Raw genomic sequence first — 20,462 nt, 5'->3', positions numbered from 1 at the left:
GGCATGGAAGACTATTTTAATTCATTAGGAATTGCCTATAATTTTTCAGCTCCTAGAACACCACAACAGAATGGTGTAGTTGAAAGGAAGAATAGGTCTATACAAGAAATGGCCAGAACTATGCTTAACAAACATAAATTACCTAAGTACTTCTAGGCTGAGGCAGTGAATACCACCTGCCATGTTCTAAACAGAGTATTGATTAGACCATCTCTTAATAAGACCCCTTATGAATTATGGAATGGCCATAGACCAAACATATCATATTTTCATGTCTTTGGCTGTAAATGTTTTGTGCTTAGAGACAATGAGCATCTAGGAAAGTTTGATGTGAAATCTGATGAAGGAATCTTCCTAGGGTATGCCTTAGATAGTAAAGCCTATAGAGTATATAACAAATGAACATTGAGAGTTATAAAATCTATTCATGTAGTGTTCGATGAGTCAAATCCCTTCTCTAAAAGAACTAATGAAGATGAAATTGAATTAAACAAGGAATTTGAAGAACTATCCATTAAGATTGATTCAGAAAAGAAAAATGAATTTAACCATTCGTTGAAATTGATCAAACTGAAAATGAGGTTAGTAAACCACCTAGAGAATGGAAATATATAAAGAATTATCTCATAGATCAAATAATAGGTGAATCATTACATGGAGTAGCCACTCGATTCACTTAGGAATATGATTTATCACATTGCATTTCTATCTTAAGAAGAACCTAAAAATGTGGGTGAAGCTATAGAGGATAAATCATGGGTGTTGTCTATGCAAGAAGAGTTAAATCAGTTTAAGAGAAACAAAGTATGGACACTAGTTCCCAAACCTGAGGATAAATCAATCATTGGAACCAAATGGATATATAAGAATAAGAAAGATGAACATGGAATAGTTGTGAGAAATAAGGCTAGATTAGTAGCTCAGGGATATAATCAAGAAGAAGGTATAAATTTTGAAGAAACATTTGCACCTGTAGCTAGAATGGAAGTCATTCGAATGCTTTTAGCATATGCAGCTTTTAAGGATTTCAAATTATATCAAATGGACGTTAAGAGCGCATTCTTAAATGGTTACATAAATGAAGAAGTGTATGTAGAACAACCCCCAGGTTTTGAAAACCACAAGAGTCCAAATCTTGTTTATAAACTAACAAAAGCCTTGTACGATTTAAAGCAAGCTCCTAGAGCTTGGTATGAAAGGCTAAGCGGTTTTCTATTAGAAAATGGATTCATGAGAGGAAAGATAGATACAACTCTGTTAATAAAGTCTATGAAAGATGACATTCTCCTAATTCAAGTATATGTAGACGACATCATATGTGGGGCTACGAATAAAGAATTATGTGATGAATTTGCCAATACCATACAAAATGAATTTGAGATGAGCATGATGGGTGAATTAAATTTCTTCCTAGGACTTCAGATCAAACAAACAAAACATGGAATATTCATAAATCAATTGAAGTATATTCAAGACTTACTCAAAAAGTTTAATATAGAAGATGGAAAAATACTAGGTACACCTATGAGCACTTCATTGAAATTAAATAAAGATGAATAAGGTATACCAGTAGATGTCAAACTTTATCGTGGAATGATTGGTAGCTTATTATACCTGACTGCCAATAGACCTGATATAATGTTTAGTGTATGTTTATGCGCAAGATTTCAGTCTGTACCGAAAGAGTCACACTTGTTAGCTGTTAAACGAATACTTAGATACCTAATAGGAACCGTGGAAATTGGATTATGATATCCTAAGTACACATCTTTTGATATTATCAGCTATTCAGATGCTGATTTTGTGGGTAGCAAAGTGGATAGGAAGAGCACTAGTGGTACTTATCAAACCTCATATTATTTCTCGTGAGTAGTGCCAGTGGACCTGATAGTTTAGAAAAACCTACTACAAACTGGTGGTAATATCCTACTAGACCTAAGAAACTTATGATCTTATGTACGTTCTTCAGGCTCACCTAATCAACTACCGCTTCTATCTTGCTCAGGTCCACTGATATCCTTCTCTGGACATTACATGCTCCAAAAATGGCACCTGCTCTAACCAGAATTTGCATTTCTTAAACTTCACAAATAGCTTCTTCTCCTTAAGTACCTGAAGTACCAACCTCAAATGAGTTGCATGCTCCTCAGGACTCCTTAAATAAACTAGGATCTCATCAATGAATACCACCACGAATAGATTTAGATACTCGTGGAACACCCTGTTCATCAAGTCCATAAATGTTGTAGGAGCATTGGTCAGTCCGAAAGGCGTAACCAGAAATTCATAATGGTCATACCTAGTACGGAATGTAGTCTTCGGTACATCTTCTGATTTCACCTTCAGCTGATGATACCTAATTCACAGATCGATCTTGGAGAAGACCTATATGCCTTGTAATTGGTCAAACAGATCATCAATTCGTGGTAACGAGTATTTATTCTTCACTGTTACTTTATTAACCTCCCTGTAATCGATGCACATCCTCATTGACCCATCCTTCTTCACGAATAACACTGGTGCTCCCCAAGGTGATACACTCAGCTGGATAAAACCCTTGTCAAGTAACTCCTGTAATTGCTCCTTTAACTCCTTCAGTTCTGCTGGGGCCATTCGGTATGGAGCTTTTGAAATCGGTGTCATCCGTGCAGTCAACTCAATAGCTAACTCCACCTCACAATTAGGAGGCAATCTCGGTAAGTCTTCTAGAAATACATATGAGAACTCCCTTACTACAGGAATATCCTCCAATTTAAGCTCTTCCCTTGGCGCTTCTTTCACAAATGCAAGGTACCCCTAGCATCCCTCCAAAAGTAACCTCCTCGCCTGAATAGCTGAAAGGATCCATGGTGCAAAGTGCACACACGATCCTACAAACTTGAATTCTTGCTCCCCGAGAGGTCTGAATACTACCTCCTTTCTATGACAATCGATACTTGCATAACTGGTCTCTAGCCAGTCCATTCCAAGAATGATCTCGAAGTCGTGCATATCAAAAACAATTAAACTAACCGGTAGCACTCTCCCCTGAATCGCCACTGGAAAATCTCTAATCACCCTACTACAAACTACTACTGACCTTGACGGTGTAGCCACTGCTAACTCGGCACCTAATTACTGTGCCTCTACCCCACATAATTTGACAAACACCCGGGAAATGAACGAATGCGTCACTCCTGAATCAAATAATACAACAGCTTTATTTGAAAGCATGTAAATGTTACCTATCACTACATATCCTGCATTCTCAGCGTTGCCAATAGTTAAGGAATAGACCCTCATCTAGGTTGTACCCCTCTGATATCCACCTCACGGTGCCTGACTACCTCCCTAATATGGCTGTTGTGGGGGTGCTTTGCATTACGGCGAGCAGCAGTCTCGTGCCATATGCTCAGGTTGACCACACCAGTAGTAGACACCTGATCCAACCATGCACTTCCCTAAATGCCGCTTGACATAAGTAGGACAAGCAAGGTATGATGTGGTGCCGTGAGATGCACCACCACCCATCTCTCATTATTAGCCTTCGCCACCACCATACCTCTTCCAAGGACCCTGCCTTGCACCTATATAAGAACTAGATGGCATTGGCCTCTTCTTTGAAATCTAAGCCTCTACATCCGCCTACAAGATCGACTCTGCCAATCTCATATTCCCGTTCTAATTTTCAAGTTCCTGCCCCTTCCACTTAGAAACAAAACCATCAATGGATTGTCGTGGTTTTTTGAACCCGTCGACTGATCCAAAAAAACATAGAAGTTTGTGAAGGAATTTCCGCCTCCAAGCTTATGAAGCAAGACTCAACATTCCTATTCTACCCGTTCCTATCTTCATATACTCTGGTATAACCTCCAAACTTCGTCTAACCAAGTCAACAACACCTAACAACCTAGTTAGCTCTAATACCACTTGTAACGCTCCAACCCTCTACATGGGCCCGGAGTGCTACTAAAACATAACATACACGTCTCTCTGATACCATACATATACAACCCGCCCAAATAAGGGGAAACGGGTGTTCCATACTGATCATCATACACATACACAACGAAAATTACATACTAATACATCCAACACTTACCAGAGTTCTAACTATTTCCCACATACATACATAACTAATTTCATATTCTGTTATTATAATCCCCAAAATAATAAAACTACTGTCTATGTCTCACCAGCTCTAACAATATCTATCAACTGTCTAATACCAGCCTGGCAATACGCTAGACTCGATCCCTCGAACGACCTAAAACATGATTTGTATAATAGGGTGAGACACCTCTCAGTAAGATGGATTATATTACTATCAGTGTGTGGCTAGCATGGGTTGTCGTGTACACATATTACTGTTAACTTTTAACTAGCATTCTAAAAACAGTACTGCAATATATTTGTTTGGCAAACCCATAATTTCATAATAAAATATTTTTGGCTCAATATAGCCCATTCTATAGTAAATATGCTCATATATGCCTAGAAGATACAACCCGGACTACTGAAATAGTGTCGTCACTCGTTCACATACTACTATGACTTGCTTCCCCCTATGACGGGTTATGCAGCCCATAGGCTGGACATAGCATATAGTCGGCCGACTATAGCTAAGTCAAACTACGTAGTAAGTATGATTGTGCCTACCATATACCCAAAATTCTGCATCGGAAGGGTCACCCGGAATTCTGCACTGGATGGGGCCCTAGAATTCTGCATCGGGGAGTACTAGCCAGGTCTCCAATCGACTATCCAATACCAACACTCTCTCTAAGATGTATGGTTGCTCTATCTCCCAATATATAGCTATGGTACCGTGCTCATAACATAACATCATATTCACAGGGTTCCAAAATCATATATGGCAATTTACATCATAAAATTGAAATTATAATTCATTTTCATAAAACTGTATAAAACATAAATTGTTCATAATTCTATGGAATATTTGTCATATACTGTTTACTAATGTCGGCCCTCATCTGTCAATCATAACCTAGCCCCTGACCGTCATATCTAATCTCGGCTCATAGTCGTTACAATTCAGTATTACACAAAATCTGTTCATTCATGCCAATTAAAATTGTACTCATACCACACTATTTTTCACCTGGTAAATCATAAATAAAATAACTGCTTGAGAAAATAGACACTATGCTGAAAATAGGGGTATGAGTATCTCCAATTTGTTATTTTACTAAAATATAGATAAGTAGTTAAGTACAGGAAAAACAGAGATAATCAACCCTACCGCCTTTCGTTCGTATTAAAACACGCCTACGGTTTGAAACCCCAAAATTTCAATTGGTGAAAACGTTCAGAAATTCCAGTACTTTAATCCAAAAATATTATATTTAAATTTAATTAGTTGATTTCGAAAATAAAGTCTTTTAACCGAACCCTAGGCTCGAAAACCTAGGAAAAGCCGTAACTATATATATATAAACTTATCCAGTATTTCAATCGGTTAAAACTTGCAAAAGTAACTAACATAATATAATCCCCTTACCTGTTTTTGAAAAAGAAACTAAAATGGACGGAAAACCGAAACCCTAACTTTTTCCAACCGGCCAAAAGACAAGAACCCACTAGCCTTGAGGAAGGAGAGCCAACCGGGAGTAAGAAAGAGCCCGAACAAGCTTTTTAGTGACAAAAAGTTGAAACCCTAGCAGAGCAAAAAGAGAGGAATTTGAATTTTCTAAAAAAAATGAGCTCACATCTATTTATAGGTGAGTAGCACAGGAGAAAATCGTCAACGGTTTTCCTGAGATGGACAAAACCGTCGACGGTTTGGTAGTTGACTCGCCCATTTGATTGAAAATCGTCAACGGTTTTTCTCACATTCCGTGAAACCGTCGACAGTTTGGGTTCTACTAAACCAAAATCCCTCCTTTTCTTTGATTTTCCTTTATTTCTCTCTTTTATATTTATTTCCTTTTATTTTCCAGGTTCAGGTTACTATAGATTTGAACATCAAATTAACTAGGGCAAAGACACATTTTTTTATTAATTGTTAAAAAATTATTTATTTGTTTTAGATTATTAAGATTATGTACAATTTTTAAAATCATGTAATTGGTTTTCATGTCATAAAAATTTATACACTTATTTGAAAATCTAATATTACAAGTATAAAAATGTATTAAAACAAGTTGATTATATAAATTTGAATAAGCTCATCAAATTTAGGTCCTATCTAATTAAAAATGGAGTTAGATCGTGTTGGCTTCACAAGGCTTAGAATCTTGTTTTGATGATTACAAAGCGAAAGAACTTAACATATTTGGTTAAGTGATGATTTAAGACTCAAGTGTTCAAGAACAAGTACTTGACAAAGTCCTTCAAACTTAATGCTACAAGATCTTATGAAGCTAAAGACTATTGAAGCTTAAAGTCAAGTCAAACATGAAGGAAGTCAAAGCAAATACGTGAAGATACTAAGAGTAAAGTAAATACATGAAGACTTAGCGCTTAGAAAGTTATAGTCTTTTAAGAAATCTCATGTAAGTACTTCAAACAATTTCAATATAAATACATGAAACTTTTAGGTTAATTACTTGGACATAGATACCTTTTTAAATACTTGGAAAATATTTTTATAAGGTCAAAAATTATTTCAAAAAGGTTAAAATTATTTTTGGAATGCAAAACACCAAAACAAGATTCTCCAAATTCTCTTTTTTTTTTTTTTTTCTATATCTGCATTTATGTGCACATTTCTCTATAAATGGTTTCTTATCTTCACAAATGATCAACATGAAAGTTGTAGGATTTTTTATTAGCTTTCTTTTGATACTAATATCATATTATTTGGAGTTTTATAGTGAATTTATACCCAAAATACTAAAGGATGGTTGAAGTTGATAGCATCAGGCGACTAACCAAATCTAATCAATTGACTAACAACTGACAGAACTAGGTCAGGCGACTGACCTCTCAGGATTAGGCGACTGACCCTATACTGTGTTCCAAAATATGCTAGCTTAAAAGGCACAGGCAATTGACCTTTGGGATCAAGCGACTGACCTTTGTAAATTTAAATTTAAAATAGCAAGGGAATGTTTCCAAAATAGATTTCTTGGCCACCAAACTTTGTGAAAATTTAGGAAACACTCCAAGTAACTTGGGGAATACGTTTAATCACTTTTTAACTCTACAAATACATGATTAACCCAAGAATTAAATCACCAACAAGCAGTAATCAAGCTATATACTCTACTTCTCTAAGCTATTGTGCTACTACTCTTGCTGATCAACCTACTGAGAATTTGCTTATTAAAGCCTACGGTTCTTTGCGTTTCTACTGAGTTTCTCAATCTAAGAAAGAACCCCGATGATAAATTATTGAGCTTCATCTTTCTATATTGATTTTGATTGAAGTATATTTGTTTTAAATTGTACTAATTTGCTCTTGCTCAGAGAGTGCCTTTTGTACACAAGAATTGTTCTTGTTCTTCTTATTGTTTTTTTACGATTCAAGATTGTTGAATCGTTGGACTACGAACGTGGGGTATCGCTTGGAGAGGTGGGCCCCATCCTACTTGAAGGAGTTTGTAAATGGTTTGCTTCACCTGATTAAGGGAGTGGTATAGTGAAATCCTTGGGTGGTTTGCCTAAGGCGAGGACGTAGGTGGTTATAGCCGAATCTCGTAAAATCTCGATGTCTTTCTCTTCTCTACTCTCTTTAATTTTCCGCATATATAAATTGCGTGGATGTTTACTTATTTACTGGAAATTAAATAAGTTATTGGGAATTGCAGTAACCTTGATTAAAGAAAGTACGTTGATTGCGGAAATCTTGAATAAAAGAAGTACGTTGATAAATATCAAAAGTTCGTTAAAATACTTAAATTCAAGTAATTTGTTTTATATCAAAATCTAATTTTTTGGAAGCTTACTGAAATTTTTATTTTGTTTCATATTGTGAATCAAGCTTACCTTACTAATTGAATTGATATATTGAAAAGCTGAATTCTAAATATTGAAGTTCTAACCTTTATCATCATTCAACAATAAATACTAAATCTTGGATTGTGTGTTGGTCATTGCAAATCAATTATACTTGTGTGATTGTAATTAATTTAATCTGAAAAGGGTTATAGTTTCCAAATAAATTTTAAAAACTCAATCCACCCCCCTCTTAAGAGTACACCTTACTTCTCAGATCGAAATAGTGGAATAACATTATCTGTTCAAAAATTTTAGGTCAATTTTAGAAACTTGACAATTTTTTTGGATACTCCTATGAGAAAGTGACAACAAATTTATAAAAAATTTGAATTGGAGGACTTTAAGTAAATGAACAATAAGTTATATTAATGTACCATATAAACAAAATTAAGACATAGATGTTAAAGGTTTTAGATTCTAACCTTAAAAGGAGGTGGATAGGGGAATGAAATAAGAGGCCTATCAATGGGCCAAAAAATCTATATAATTTATTTTTTGGACATAAATATTTCTTCAAAAAATATTTAAAATATTACTTTTTTTTATTGGAGGATTGAGCCTAGACTACACAATAGGATGTAGTCCATAACTCATCTAACATCCTCCAACATGAAAGTCCCAAGCTATAACCCGATTCTTTTTATTCTTTGTTTGTTTCTCCTTTTCTTTTGGTCCGTATTTGACACTAGTTACTTTGAAATGTGATTATTAAGTTGGAAAATAATATGTATGTGAGCATATTTTTAATAAAATTAAAAATATTATTGTAATGAACCAAAAAATATATATTATCATGCAATCTTAACTTCTAAAATTTACTTATTATTTAATTTATTTGTATATTTAATATTCCTTTTATGCATCAAAATAATAATAGTAATCTAAGAAATATTTGGATAAATAATACAATAATATTATTCCAATTTAATAATTATATGCATTTTTTTTTTTTTTTTGGCATCTTCACATACACAACAACACACATAACAACTCCAAAAAAAAGAAAAAAAAAATTATCTTATTTATTATCAATTTGTTTTCTATTTTGATTCAATATGTGCTACTTTTTAAAATATTAGTAGTTATAAATCTTCTTGGAGCAATAGCTTTCCCAATAATAGTTATGAAATCATCAGTCATAATTTAAAACTTAGAGTGAGTTTGGTCTCCTTTGCCTCAACGTGTCCTTTTTGAAAGTCAAAAAATTAGGTCTATCATGTTTGATAAATAATTTTTTAACTTTTAAAAGCTAACTTTTGACTTTTTTAAGAAATTTTAAAAAGTAACAATTTGAAACTTTTAACATCAAAAAGCTAATTTTTCATTAGAAAATAATTTTCTTTCAGGAATATCCTTAATAATTTTTTAAATATTACAAAATTACCCACTCATCTCTCCTGCATGTATTTCTTCCTTTCTTTTTTATAACCGAGTCAAAAACTTAAAGTCACATTGGTAATGATATTGTTTTATACAAATAATTCTTTTGATAGATAATTTAATAGCCTTTTTAAATCATATAGTTTCTAAAATTTCTGTTATTAATATATTATTTTATATTTAATAAATAATTTAACAAAAACACTAATAAACTATTGCACGTATTTTAGTTATTTCAAACAATTCAATCACTTATAATTTTTTTTTTTTTTTTATCAAACACTACTCTTACTTTTCGAAAAAGGGTCAAGCAACTTTTGCAATTATTTGAAAAACTCATTTTGATCCACTCATTTTAAAATTCCTTTCAAAAAGTTGTAGTGAGGCTAAGCTAAGCTTTAATGGTGTCCTTGAAATCTAACCCACGAATAAATTATTTCAAATAATGGAAATACATTATGAACAATGAAAGAGATGGAGATATTAAATATGAAATTCACTAACTTCTTGGTTTTCATATTTTAGTCTCATACATCAATGTCTAAATCAGCATTGATTTGCTCAAAATCTTCTAAAAATTCAATGACTTTGATACTATGGGACTCATTTTTTCACATAGTTCTTTGGCTAAATCCAAAGAATAATGCACAAATCTATGTTTTCCTCTAAACTTAGAGATCATACTTTAAAACTAAAGATTAATAAAATAAAATATTTCATGTGCAATGCCCGAGTTTCCACTAGTAATGGTAAAAACACAAATAGCAAAGAGCTGGGAAGTAGAAGATGCTTTATATAGTCATAAGATGCTTCAAAGAAAACAACTTATCAAAAATTAAGGAACATACATTTTTTTTTTTTCACAGTTCCATTACTGCCATCATTTTATCGGAACCAATTAAAGAAACATCTTTATCTGTACGAGTTAGTGGACTAATCAACAGAAATAATAAGCATGAAAACCTAACTGAAAAGTTTCTGGGGAGATGTCCCAAATTAAAAGTTGACTCTCATGTTGGTCATAGGTTCCAATTTTAGAAAAGTGACAAGAGATTTGAGTTGGGAAACTATTGTGCAGCCCAAACCCAATGTAAGCTTGCAATTGACTCAAAAAGATAAGATAAAATCAAAGTAGAGAAACAAAAGGAGTAATAAATACAAAAGAATAAAAAGGACGTACATGTTACATGGCATTGCAATTGACTTGAGACACTGGCTTTTTTTCACCTAAAAGCTAGCCCTTTCTAGTTAATTATGAAAACCAAAACAAAAGAACACCTAAGACCCCAATGCCCAAGTTTTTCTCACTGCGGATTAGGGAAGCCCAAGGGGTCAAAAAAAAAATCGTCCACAAAATATATCACCACATAAAAAGTTGGCGGGTTCTTATCCAGACACCTGTAGCACCAGCCACATGGATCAAGAAAACATTCGGAGAAAGTTGTTGGCATATGCCATTGGCTTAACATCAGGATGTGGCTGCAATTTAACCAGGACAGGGAACAAATGGTGTTAGATTTACGATCTTCTCTCCCTCTAAGTACACACCGTCAAGAGGGGGAAAAAAAAAATAACAGAAGCATCTTTCAAAAAAAAACAAAAAGAAGATATTACTAACCACTGCAGAGAATGTGACAATGTTAGGCTTTAGATCAGGGGCTTCAAAACGAATAAAAGCACCCTTGTTTCCCATCTGCAATATGAAAATTAGCACCAAATTCAAAACATGGAAACAAAAGATGACAGAGAGAGAGAGAATTGCATGCTTAGAAAACTTTTATTAACATTCAGCTTCCAACAGCCCCCTCTCCCCACCCTCTATTTCTTCTTTTTCCACCCAAGGCAAGCCTGAACAAGGACTACTGGTAGAAACAACTGGAAAGATGTTTTTTAAGATAATTAAGACAAGCTGAGGCATGCAGCTCCTCAGAGGCCTGCCTAAATTGGAAGAAGGGTTGGGGTGTGCAAGGGGAATCCAAGTCCAAAGATTACCATTCAAAAGAGAGAAGGGGGGAAAAAATGCACAACTCAAGTACCTGGTCACAATAGTTTGGAGCAGAAAATACAGTGATAAGCTTGCCATCATGCTCAATCTCATAGCCTTCATCTTTTACTTCATGGGAACGCACAACCAAATCTGTCCATCAGATGGTTCTAATGAAGTCACTAACTTAAATGGATATTTTATCATTTAACTATCAAAACAAACAGCTAAGTACCCAGATTGTTTTCATGCAAAAATCGTTTCGTCACATCAGCACCAAAGGAAAGACCTACACCCCGCTTGCTAGGGCCTCTTCCAGGGTGGGGTTGAGGATCACTCCACAGCAGTTCACACATCAATCCTGATAAAATCCAAAAGCAGAAAAATAAAGCCTATGAATGACAAAATATATAAGAATAACTAAATAAATATCAGTTATATAGACACAGATTCCCTATCTACAAATGAATTAGGCTAATTAAAAATAAGGGAACTACACTTACACTACCTGAAATATAGTCCTTGTTACAAATGTCCTAAACTTTTAAAAATGTGTTCAAACCCACCAAACTATCTTTTTAATTACAAAGTACTCACTTCGCCCAAAAATTAGCTGTTCAATTAAACAGATTAGTCATGCTGATGTGCATGACACGTGAGTAATTAAAAGATTTATTTGGGTAAAATTATGCCAATACGTCTAGCAAACAAAGTTGCAGTGAGTCTCCCATTAAATTAAATTCCAAATCATGAGATTGTCTTCAAGAAACATGATGATATCCTAGGAAGAAGCCTATGGGTCATGCTGGCCTTTCCATCAAATTATAAATTCAGCATAAACTACATGTTTGGCTGTATATAGATTACGGACAAGCAGACCCTTTAAGATGTAAAATAAATTTGTTACCATATCTACCTCATAAGCATTTTATTATTTTAAGTTCTCATAAATCATGTTACAGGCCCTTTGAAGATGAGTTGCTCACCATTTTCTCTGCTTATCAGACAGACATATAGTGTGATTTTGTCTAAAAAACTATTAATTGCTCATGTATAATGCACATGGACTATTGTTTAAAAGAGGGGTTGTTTGTAACCAAAAAGATCATTGAAGGGGCTTAAGTGTCACTTTTAAAAGGTTGGGTAGCAGAGGGGTAGTTTGGGGGGTGTAATTGTATTTCTTCCTTCTTAATATTGAAATGACAAACTTTTTCTTGTTATACTACATCATATAGAAATTGGTGACAACTTCGAGTCGTTTGGTACTACTGTCAAAAATTAGAGAAACGAAAATCAGAAACGAAAACCAAAAATCAGAAATAGAAATTAAAAACTAGAAACCAGCAACCTGTTCGGTTAACTTTTATAAAACTAATACAAATTAAAAAAAAAACTAATCAAATCATGCTCATTTTCATCTTTAAATCAAATAATATTATAAAAATATGATTAAAATAATAAAATTACAAATAATATGCATTAAAAATTTTATTATAATTATTTTACTTAATTGTTCTACTTTCAAAATTTACTTTACAATAAAAAAATTATTGAACATGACAATTGAAAAGCAGTAAAAGCATTTTGAAATTGGATTTATTATTATTTTTTGAAATTTATGTATATTTCTCTTAATCATATTTAAATTCATATGATCATTTAATTTTGATTTTAATTTAAGTGTATAAAATGAATAATTTAATCCAAAAAAATTATTAATGGATATTAAAATTAATGCCAAAACAACTAAAAACCATAAAATTTGGTTTTCAATTTTTCGGCAAACAAAAAACCAGCAATAGAAACAGAAAACTAACAAAAACAAACGTGTTTTTATAATTTGTTTCTTCACTATAGACAAACAGAAACAGAAACAAAAAACAAAAAACAGCAACACCAAATAGGCCCTTAAATTACTAATTAATATTAGGTATAGAGGAAAAAATTTGTTGACTATCAATGGCAGGAGCGTACAAGATTTCATCCAGGAATTAATACAAGCTAGACAAAATGATCACACGTCAAACATCAAAAGTAGCTTACCTTCCTCAGGTGGCTCACAAAAGCGGTCAATTTCTCGTACGTCTGAGAGCTTTACCCCATCAACACTAAAAAGGCCTCCATGCACCACAAAGATCTTTTCATTTATTACATGAGCCAAAGGTAAACAGCAGAATACTTCCGCAAAGAGTTCCACAAATGTTTCACTTAACTTGGACCTAACTTCACCCTCAAAACCATATATCTTGTTCATATTCTTGCTCTCATGATTTCCTCGAGAAAGATACATAGCTGAGCATTTTTTGAAGTTAGTTAAGGAGAAGCACATTACAATGGAACTAGATGCTACAATTACATATAACAGCAACAAAACAGGCAATGGAATGTGCATTATAGAAAGAAAATGGGCAAGAAGTGTTCTTTATTCACAATAAACACCACTAAAATAGAAAAGTTGAATTAAGACATTTACAAAGTAAATTCCCAAGCATGAATGCTAATTTTGAAATCAACTCACCCTGTGTTTGAGAGCATGGATTTCGGGTCTTGAATATTTTATATTAAGTTTCGACGAAATCCACATAAATCCATATCCAAAACCAAAAATCAATGCTCCCAAGTGCATATATTGAGAGCTTTTTTTTTTTTTTTTTTAACTCCAAAGAAATGATTAATAGGCACAAAGGAGGGCACCAACTCGAAATAGAAACTCATATACAGGTTAAGCAGTTGGCACAATCTAGAAAAGCCTGCACATCCATCTTAGTTAGGGAAGTAAATGCATTGAGGCAGATGGATATCCTGCCCTCAACACACCCCAATAAGAGCAGACTTGACGGTCCCTGGCAATAAATAATTGGGACTTCTTCAGGGATTGAGGCAGATTTGAGGGCAATAAGCAGGGATTGTGCTGCCCTGTCCTGGAACCACTCCATCCCAAACACCATCCTGCTTAACCTACAATCCGACTCGACTATAGATAATTAATTACTTAATTTATATATGTACATGTGTATCCATATTTGCATATATAAATATAGGCTATCAAAGTTTATGAAAGCAAAAACTAGCGACATCAATTGAAAACTATAAACAAAATCTAAAAATTTGCAACCTACTTGGTTATATTCCCAAATTGAAACAAATTTAAAACATGCTTGAATGCATGCTTATTTTTTGTCCTTGGATCAAATAACAGTAAAATATCATCATCCTCCGAACACCATAAAATTTATTGTCAAAGGCGATTTAATGGTACCACTATCAAATCTTAATATAAACTAAATATTAGAAATAACTTCTAGCTTGAATTAATAAAGATATGATTAGAATAATGAAAATTGCAAAGTAATAGAAATTGAAATATATTATAAAAGAAAAAATATATAAATTGCTTAATAATTATATTTCTAAACTCAGTAGAACTTCAATAACAACCTATTGTTTATGAGGGTGAACATTGGTGAAAATATTTTTTGATGATTTTTTCCTATATTTTTAAGTTCTTATAACTTTTAAGGAAAAATTATTTTAGTCTTATTCTAATTTTTATTCATTAAAAAACTGTGCACATAATGATTTCATCCACAAAAGAAAATTATGTATATTAAAGTACGATGGAAAACTTGTTGTGATGAGAAGTGAATAGGAAAATCTAATTTTTACCCCCTATTTGGTTTGCATAATGAAATTGAAACAGGAAAGGAATCAAGGGAAGAACGGACTTGCTTTTGGAATACAATTATTGCGCTTGTATAGTTAGTAACATGGAATGATGGCAGGAATCCAGTTTCTATTTCTTTCCAACATTTCTTATTCTTCAATGGTTTCTACAATGGAATGAAAAATAAGTTTTTTTTTTTTTTATATGAAAACGCCAAATACATAATCATTTAATTTTTTTATAATTATTTTTATTTATAATAGTGATTTTTATTAGCAATAATATTATTTTTTCTGTTTTTTACAGCAATTATTATTCTTAAAATAATTATTGTTATTTTTCCTTTATATTAATTTTATTGTTCTTTTTGTTATTATTATTTTCATAGCAATAAATATTAGTGCCATTGTAATTATTATTAATTTTTATTAATAATTATTGTCCTTACTACTTAGAATTATTATTATTATTGCATTTTTATTATTTATTTTAATAGTAGTCAAAATATTATTATTAGTTGATATTATTGTTATTGTAATTATTAATTTTTGTTATTTTTTTATAATAATAATAATAATAATAACAATTAGTATTATTATTTGTCGTTGTTTTTGTTTGATTATTATTTTTTTCCATAATATTAGTGTAATTAGTATTTTTTTTATTTTTTTTATACTAATTATTATCCTTAAAATAAAATTACTTAATATTTTTACCTTTTCTTATTATAATTGTTCTTGTTGTTACTATTATTTTCCAATAATAAATATTATTTTTTATTGAAATTATTATTAGTTATTATTTTTATAACAATTATTATCCTTAAAATAATAATTATTATTATTTTGGTTTTTTATTATTAATATTGTTCTTCTCATTGTTACTATTTTTATAAAAATAAATACTATCGTTATTGGAGTTATAATTAGTTGTTACTATTTTTATTATAGTAGTAATAATAATTAGTATTATTAGTATTTTTTTTTAATTTTAAAATGAATTTAATTCCATAGAATGAAGATCGCTTCCAGCCTATCTACATTGGAATCATGATTCCACCCCCCCCCCCCACCATTCGTAGAACCGTATTCTGACCAAAATACAATTTTGCCTTTAATTCCGCAAACCAACGTAGGAATGCGATTCCATTCCTGAAATTTGATTTCATTCCAGACTTGATTTCGCAAAACAAATGGGGGGTTAATTGCTTCCAAAATAGTTGAAAACCAAGACAAAAAATGAAAACTAGTAATGCATAAGCGTGTTGTTGCCATGGTCTTAAATTTCCACAAAATTGTCAAAATTTTCGTAATTGTCAAAATTTTCATCGAAAATATCATTTTTCGTCACCCTCAAAAAGAAGAATTATAGTTGATTTCCATCTTACATAATTTCTATCAAAATTTTGCATGAATCATCTTAAATTTATTACGACAATAGCAACAAGCCTTAAGTCCCACTAGGTGGGGTTGGCTACATGAATCCTTTTTCGCCAATTCACCCGATCTAGAACATTTTCCTCTTAGATTACACGCTATTAAATCCTTCCTCATTACCTCATTCCAAGTAATTTTAGGCCTACTCCTACCCCTTTACATGCTAGAAACTATAACTAACTCACTCCTCCTCACAAGAGCTCTATTAGGCTTGCATTTTAAATGCCCTAACCATCTAAGCCGCCCCCTCCATTATCTTGTTTCTAACCGATGTTATGCCTCAATTTTTGTGTATATGTTCATTTCTTCCTTTATCTTTTAATGTTAAACCACTCATCCACCTTAGCATACGCATCTCAGCAACTTTCATTCTTTGTATATGTTCATCAATCTTCTCTCTATTGCTACTCCTTACATTACTGAAATTACATTTCATATATTCAATCCTACTTATCCAAAACCCTTTAGACTCTAATGTAGCTCTCCAAAGTTCTAGCTTAGATTCCACTCTGCTCCTACTATCATCAATCAACACGATATCATCTACAAACAACATACACCAAGGGATCTCATCTTGGATATTCCTAGTGATCTCATCAATTACTAAAGTAAAAAAGGTAAGGACTCAATGTAGAACCTTGATGAACACCTATTGAGATTGGGAACTCTCTAGACTCTCATCCTAAGTCTTGACGCTAGTCACTACTCTATCATACATATCCTTAATGACTTCCATATTGTTAGAGATTTATATTGAAAGACATGCTTTATGTAATAAGTTTTATTGTTTATTAATAACTTCAGTTTTTCCATTTTAATGAGAATCTTTGTGAGCAATGTTTTCCTGACATTATCTATTTAATGATTATGCATGTGTCTTTTATTCTATATAGTAGGTGATCTAGTGTGTAGAGTACGGCTTACACACAAAAGATAAGATCATCAGCTTTTATAGAATATAAGTTTATTATTCAGTCTTAAATGGAATTGGACACACCATTGATAGGACTGTAGCACAAGATTTTAATAGGTTTATCTTGACTATGGGGAATGGTATAGTTCCAACTCCTTGTGCTTGTACACTTTGTGTGTATTGAACAATCCCATCTTGGGGTAATTGTTTTTATACTGACTATATAAAACAATTAATACCTTATGATTATTAGGAGTGTTTATGCTCTTAATCCTGATATGATTATTGGACACATGCATGCAGTGTTTATTACTTTGATTCATAAAAGAGTGAGATTCTTTATGGGTCAATAAACTCAGTGAGTTGGGTAATGACATTATGTGTATGGTGAACATTAATTATTGATGGAATCCACGTTTCAGTATCGAGATTGATGATACCCCCTTAAGGAAGCTTGTAAGTTTTGATTGTGTCAAACCCTGTAGGTGGATTTTGAATCCGACACATCAAATAAGTTAAGTGGAAGGTCTCAGGGAATTAATATGTCAATTAATTAAATTTTTAATAATTTAATTTAATTGATGGGTATCTGTAATCTTTAGGTGGGGAGATAAATAAGTATTTAATAAGAGGAGCTCAAAATTTAATTTCGAATATGACTGGGAGTGCAATTATAATTCTTTACTGGTATGAATTGTAATTAACGTAATTTAGGATTAATCCGAGTCCGATTAGGAACTCGTAATTACGTTGGACGTCCTAGTCATATTTGCACAGAGGTCCCTATTGTAGCCTATATACACGCGCCCCATTCAGCGGCGAGGGTTAGACAAAAATGCACACACAGAGGCAGACATCTTTGTGAGAAGCAAACCCTAACCGCCGCTGACGAACCCACTCTTTAAGGAGCAAGGCGTGTTCGAGGAATACAGTAAAAGATACCTAGTCGTCATCAAAAGTTCTCCTTCGATCTCCTAGATTCGGGAGTTCCTCTTCGTGCATGCAGATTCAGGAGTTCTTCATGCTTGTAGATTCAAGATCAAACCAGAGAGATCTCGCAGGTATGATCCTAATCACGTAATTAGGATTTGCAAGATCGAATTTTTATTGTGATCCGAGTTTGAAAGATCGAATTTTTGTTTAACCCAGATATGCAAGATCGTTTTTTTTTTTTTGTTATCCGTATGCACTACAGCCAAATCTTAGGGCTATTCTGTAGCAGGCCCCTTCAATTGGTATCAAAGCCTCGTCTATTACTGTATACGGATTATAATACCATGCTCTTCAATTTTCGAACCAGTGCATGCATAGGGTAGAACGTGTGGATGCGCTAACTTCTGGTTTGCAGTGTTTTGTCTAGTTATTATGGTCACACAAATGTATGGTTTATGATTGCGATTGTTTAAAAATTCATAGCATGTGAACTCCGGTCATGGAGGCATAGGATTCTTTAATTTGATGCAGCTTCATCCGAGAAGGAGGCACCGTTGCGGCGTGTGCATAGCAGTGGCAAAATAGGAAAAACCCTAGAATAATGATGCGGTTTTTCGTTCCAATATGAATTTGAATTTGAATTTGAATTTGAATTTACTTGGACCCCTACAAGTCTGCAACTTGACTGGGCAGGTCGAATCCCGCCGGGGGCGTTGCCCCGGGACCCCGCCGACTTCCGGCACTCCGTAATGGCAAGCAAGGAATCACGATTTTATGACGCGAGCTGCTAGACCATAATAGCCAGAATTTTTATTATATCATATTTCTTGTTTATATATGCTTGCTTGGCGTTTTTTTTGTTCTTACGTTATGTCATTAGCATGTAAGATTTAATATTTCAATATTGGTTTATGCATGTGTAACTAGAGAACAAAATTAATTCCCAAATTATAAAATTTTTTTAATAAATAATTTAAGGGAATTTGGAATTTTATTTGTTGCGTGTATTTTAGTTACTAGTATTGGAATATTAAATTTATTGGAATATTAAACACGTGCAAATTTGCATCCCTCGTGAATTAAATAACTAAGTGGGGGAATTATTACGTATAAATCCCATGGTCTCCATCACTATATATAGGTGATGTAATTAATTTTATGAGTTGATATCAGTATCTTCCTCCCCATCGGATGGAATTAATTACAAACTCACCAAGTATAAACTCTAGTAATTGTTAGTATTGGGTCACCTCTCCATCTGGAGGATTCACTACGGGACAATAAGTCTAGTGTTATGTGATGGTATACACTTAGCTATGAATAACAGTATTCTCACCATTTGAGTCACTGCTATTGTTTATAGGACTAAAGCAAAGTCAACAGTTTAATTTTGCTTGGCATAGTCACTTGCCTAGATAGTAAAATTAATACGTCCTCACCTGTCTACACAAATATTCAGTAAAAGACGACCTTCCCATCGAGGCATATTACTCACGGTGTGCTAGGTTGCTGATAGATTCTTTAAAAAAAAAATATTGATAGAGGGAACCATATTCTTTTAATTGAATTAAAAGTTTATTATTGCTCATCATATTTTATTATAATATGTGGTTCTCAGGATTAAAATGACTTTCAATCCCCTGACTGTTATTCTCAAAGAAAACAAACTGGTTGGACCTAATTATTTTGACTGGAAAAGGAACTTGGACATTGTACTGATTGGGCAACTGATGAGGAAGCCCAGGCTTACCATAAGTGGATTCAAACTAATCAGATGGTGCGGTGTTACATTTTGGCATATATGTCGAATGTTTTGCAACATCAGCATCAGTTTATGCCTTCTACTTATGATATAATGCAGAACCTCAAAGAAATGTTTGGGGTTGAGAAGGCCCTGGACCACCCAAGACATATATCTCATTCACTAGTAGTTGAAACATGTTTAGCAGTGCCAGTAGCAGGTGTGTAGATACAGGAGCCACTAATCATATTTGCAATTCTTTGTAGGGGTTCCAGCAAACCCGCCAACTGAGTGATGAGGAGATTTACATATTTCTAGGAGATGGCACGAGAGTGTCAACAGTTGCAGTAGGAGATATTCGCATTTCTTTTGGTAAAGATAGGATTTTAATATTGAAAGACTATCTTTATGTACCTTCCATTAGAAGGAATTTGGTTTCAGTTTCCAAGTTGGTGGATAATGAATATTCC

The 20,462-nt window shown here is 33.1% G+C and overlaps 1 protein-coding gene across 8 annotated transcripts in view; it reads right to left on the bottom strand.

Annotated features, from left to right (window-relative positions):
- Positions 1 to 10,285: 10,285 nt before the first annotated feature.
- The window catches only part of LOC131147825 (serine/threonine-protein phosphatase 5), a 70,334-nt gene continuing 60,157 nt past the window's right edge, over positions 10,286 to 20,462 (bottom strand). For all 8 annotated transcript variants that reach the window (XM_058097422.1, XM_058097419.1, XM_058097420.1 and 5 more), the window contains 5 exons: positions 13,349 to 13,597; positions 11,541 to 11,666; positions 11,358 to 11,458; positions 10,940 to 11,014; positions 10,286 to 10,800 (listed from right to left, as the gene is read on the bottom strand). In XM_058097422.1, the coding sequence (XP_057953405.1) occupies positions 10,741 to 10,800; positions 10,940 to 11,014; positions 11,358 to 11,458; positions 11,541 to 11,666; positions 13,349 to 13,597 (611 nt within the window). In that variant the 3' untranslated portion in view covers positions 10,286 to 10,740. The remainder of the gene's footprint in view (positions 10,801 to 10,939; positions 11,015 to 11,357; positions 11,459 to 11,540; positions 11,667 to 13,348; positions 13,598 to 20,462) is intronic.

Source organism: Malania oleifera, chromosome 2, assembly GCF_029873635.1.
Source record: "Malania oleifera isolate guangnan ecotype guangnan chromosome 2, ASM2987363v1, whole genome shotgun sequence".
NCBI classification, from domain to species: Eukaryota; Viridiplantae; Streptophyta; class Magnoliopsida; order Santalales; family Ximeniaceae; genus Malania; species Malania oleifera.
This window is presented reverse-complemented; position numbering and strand designations above follow the sequence as displayed.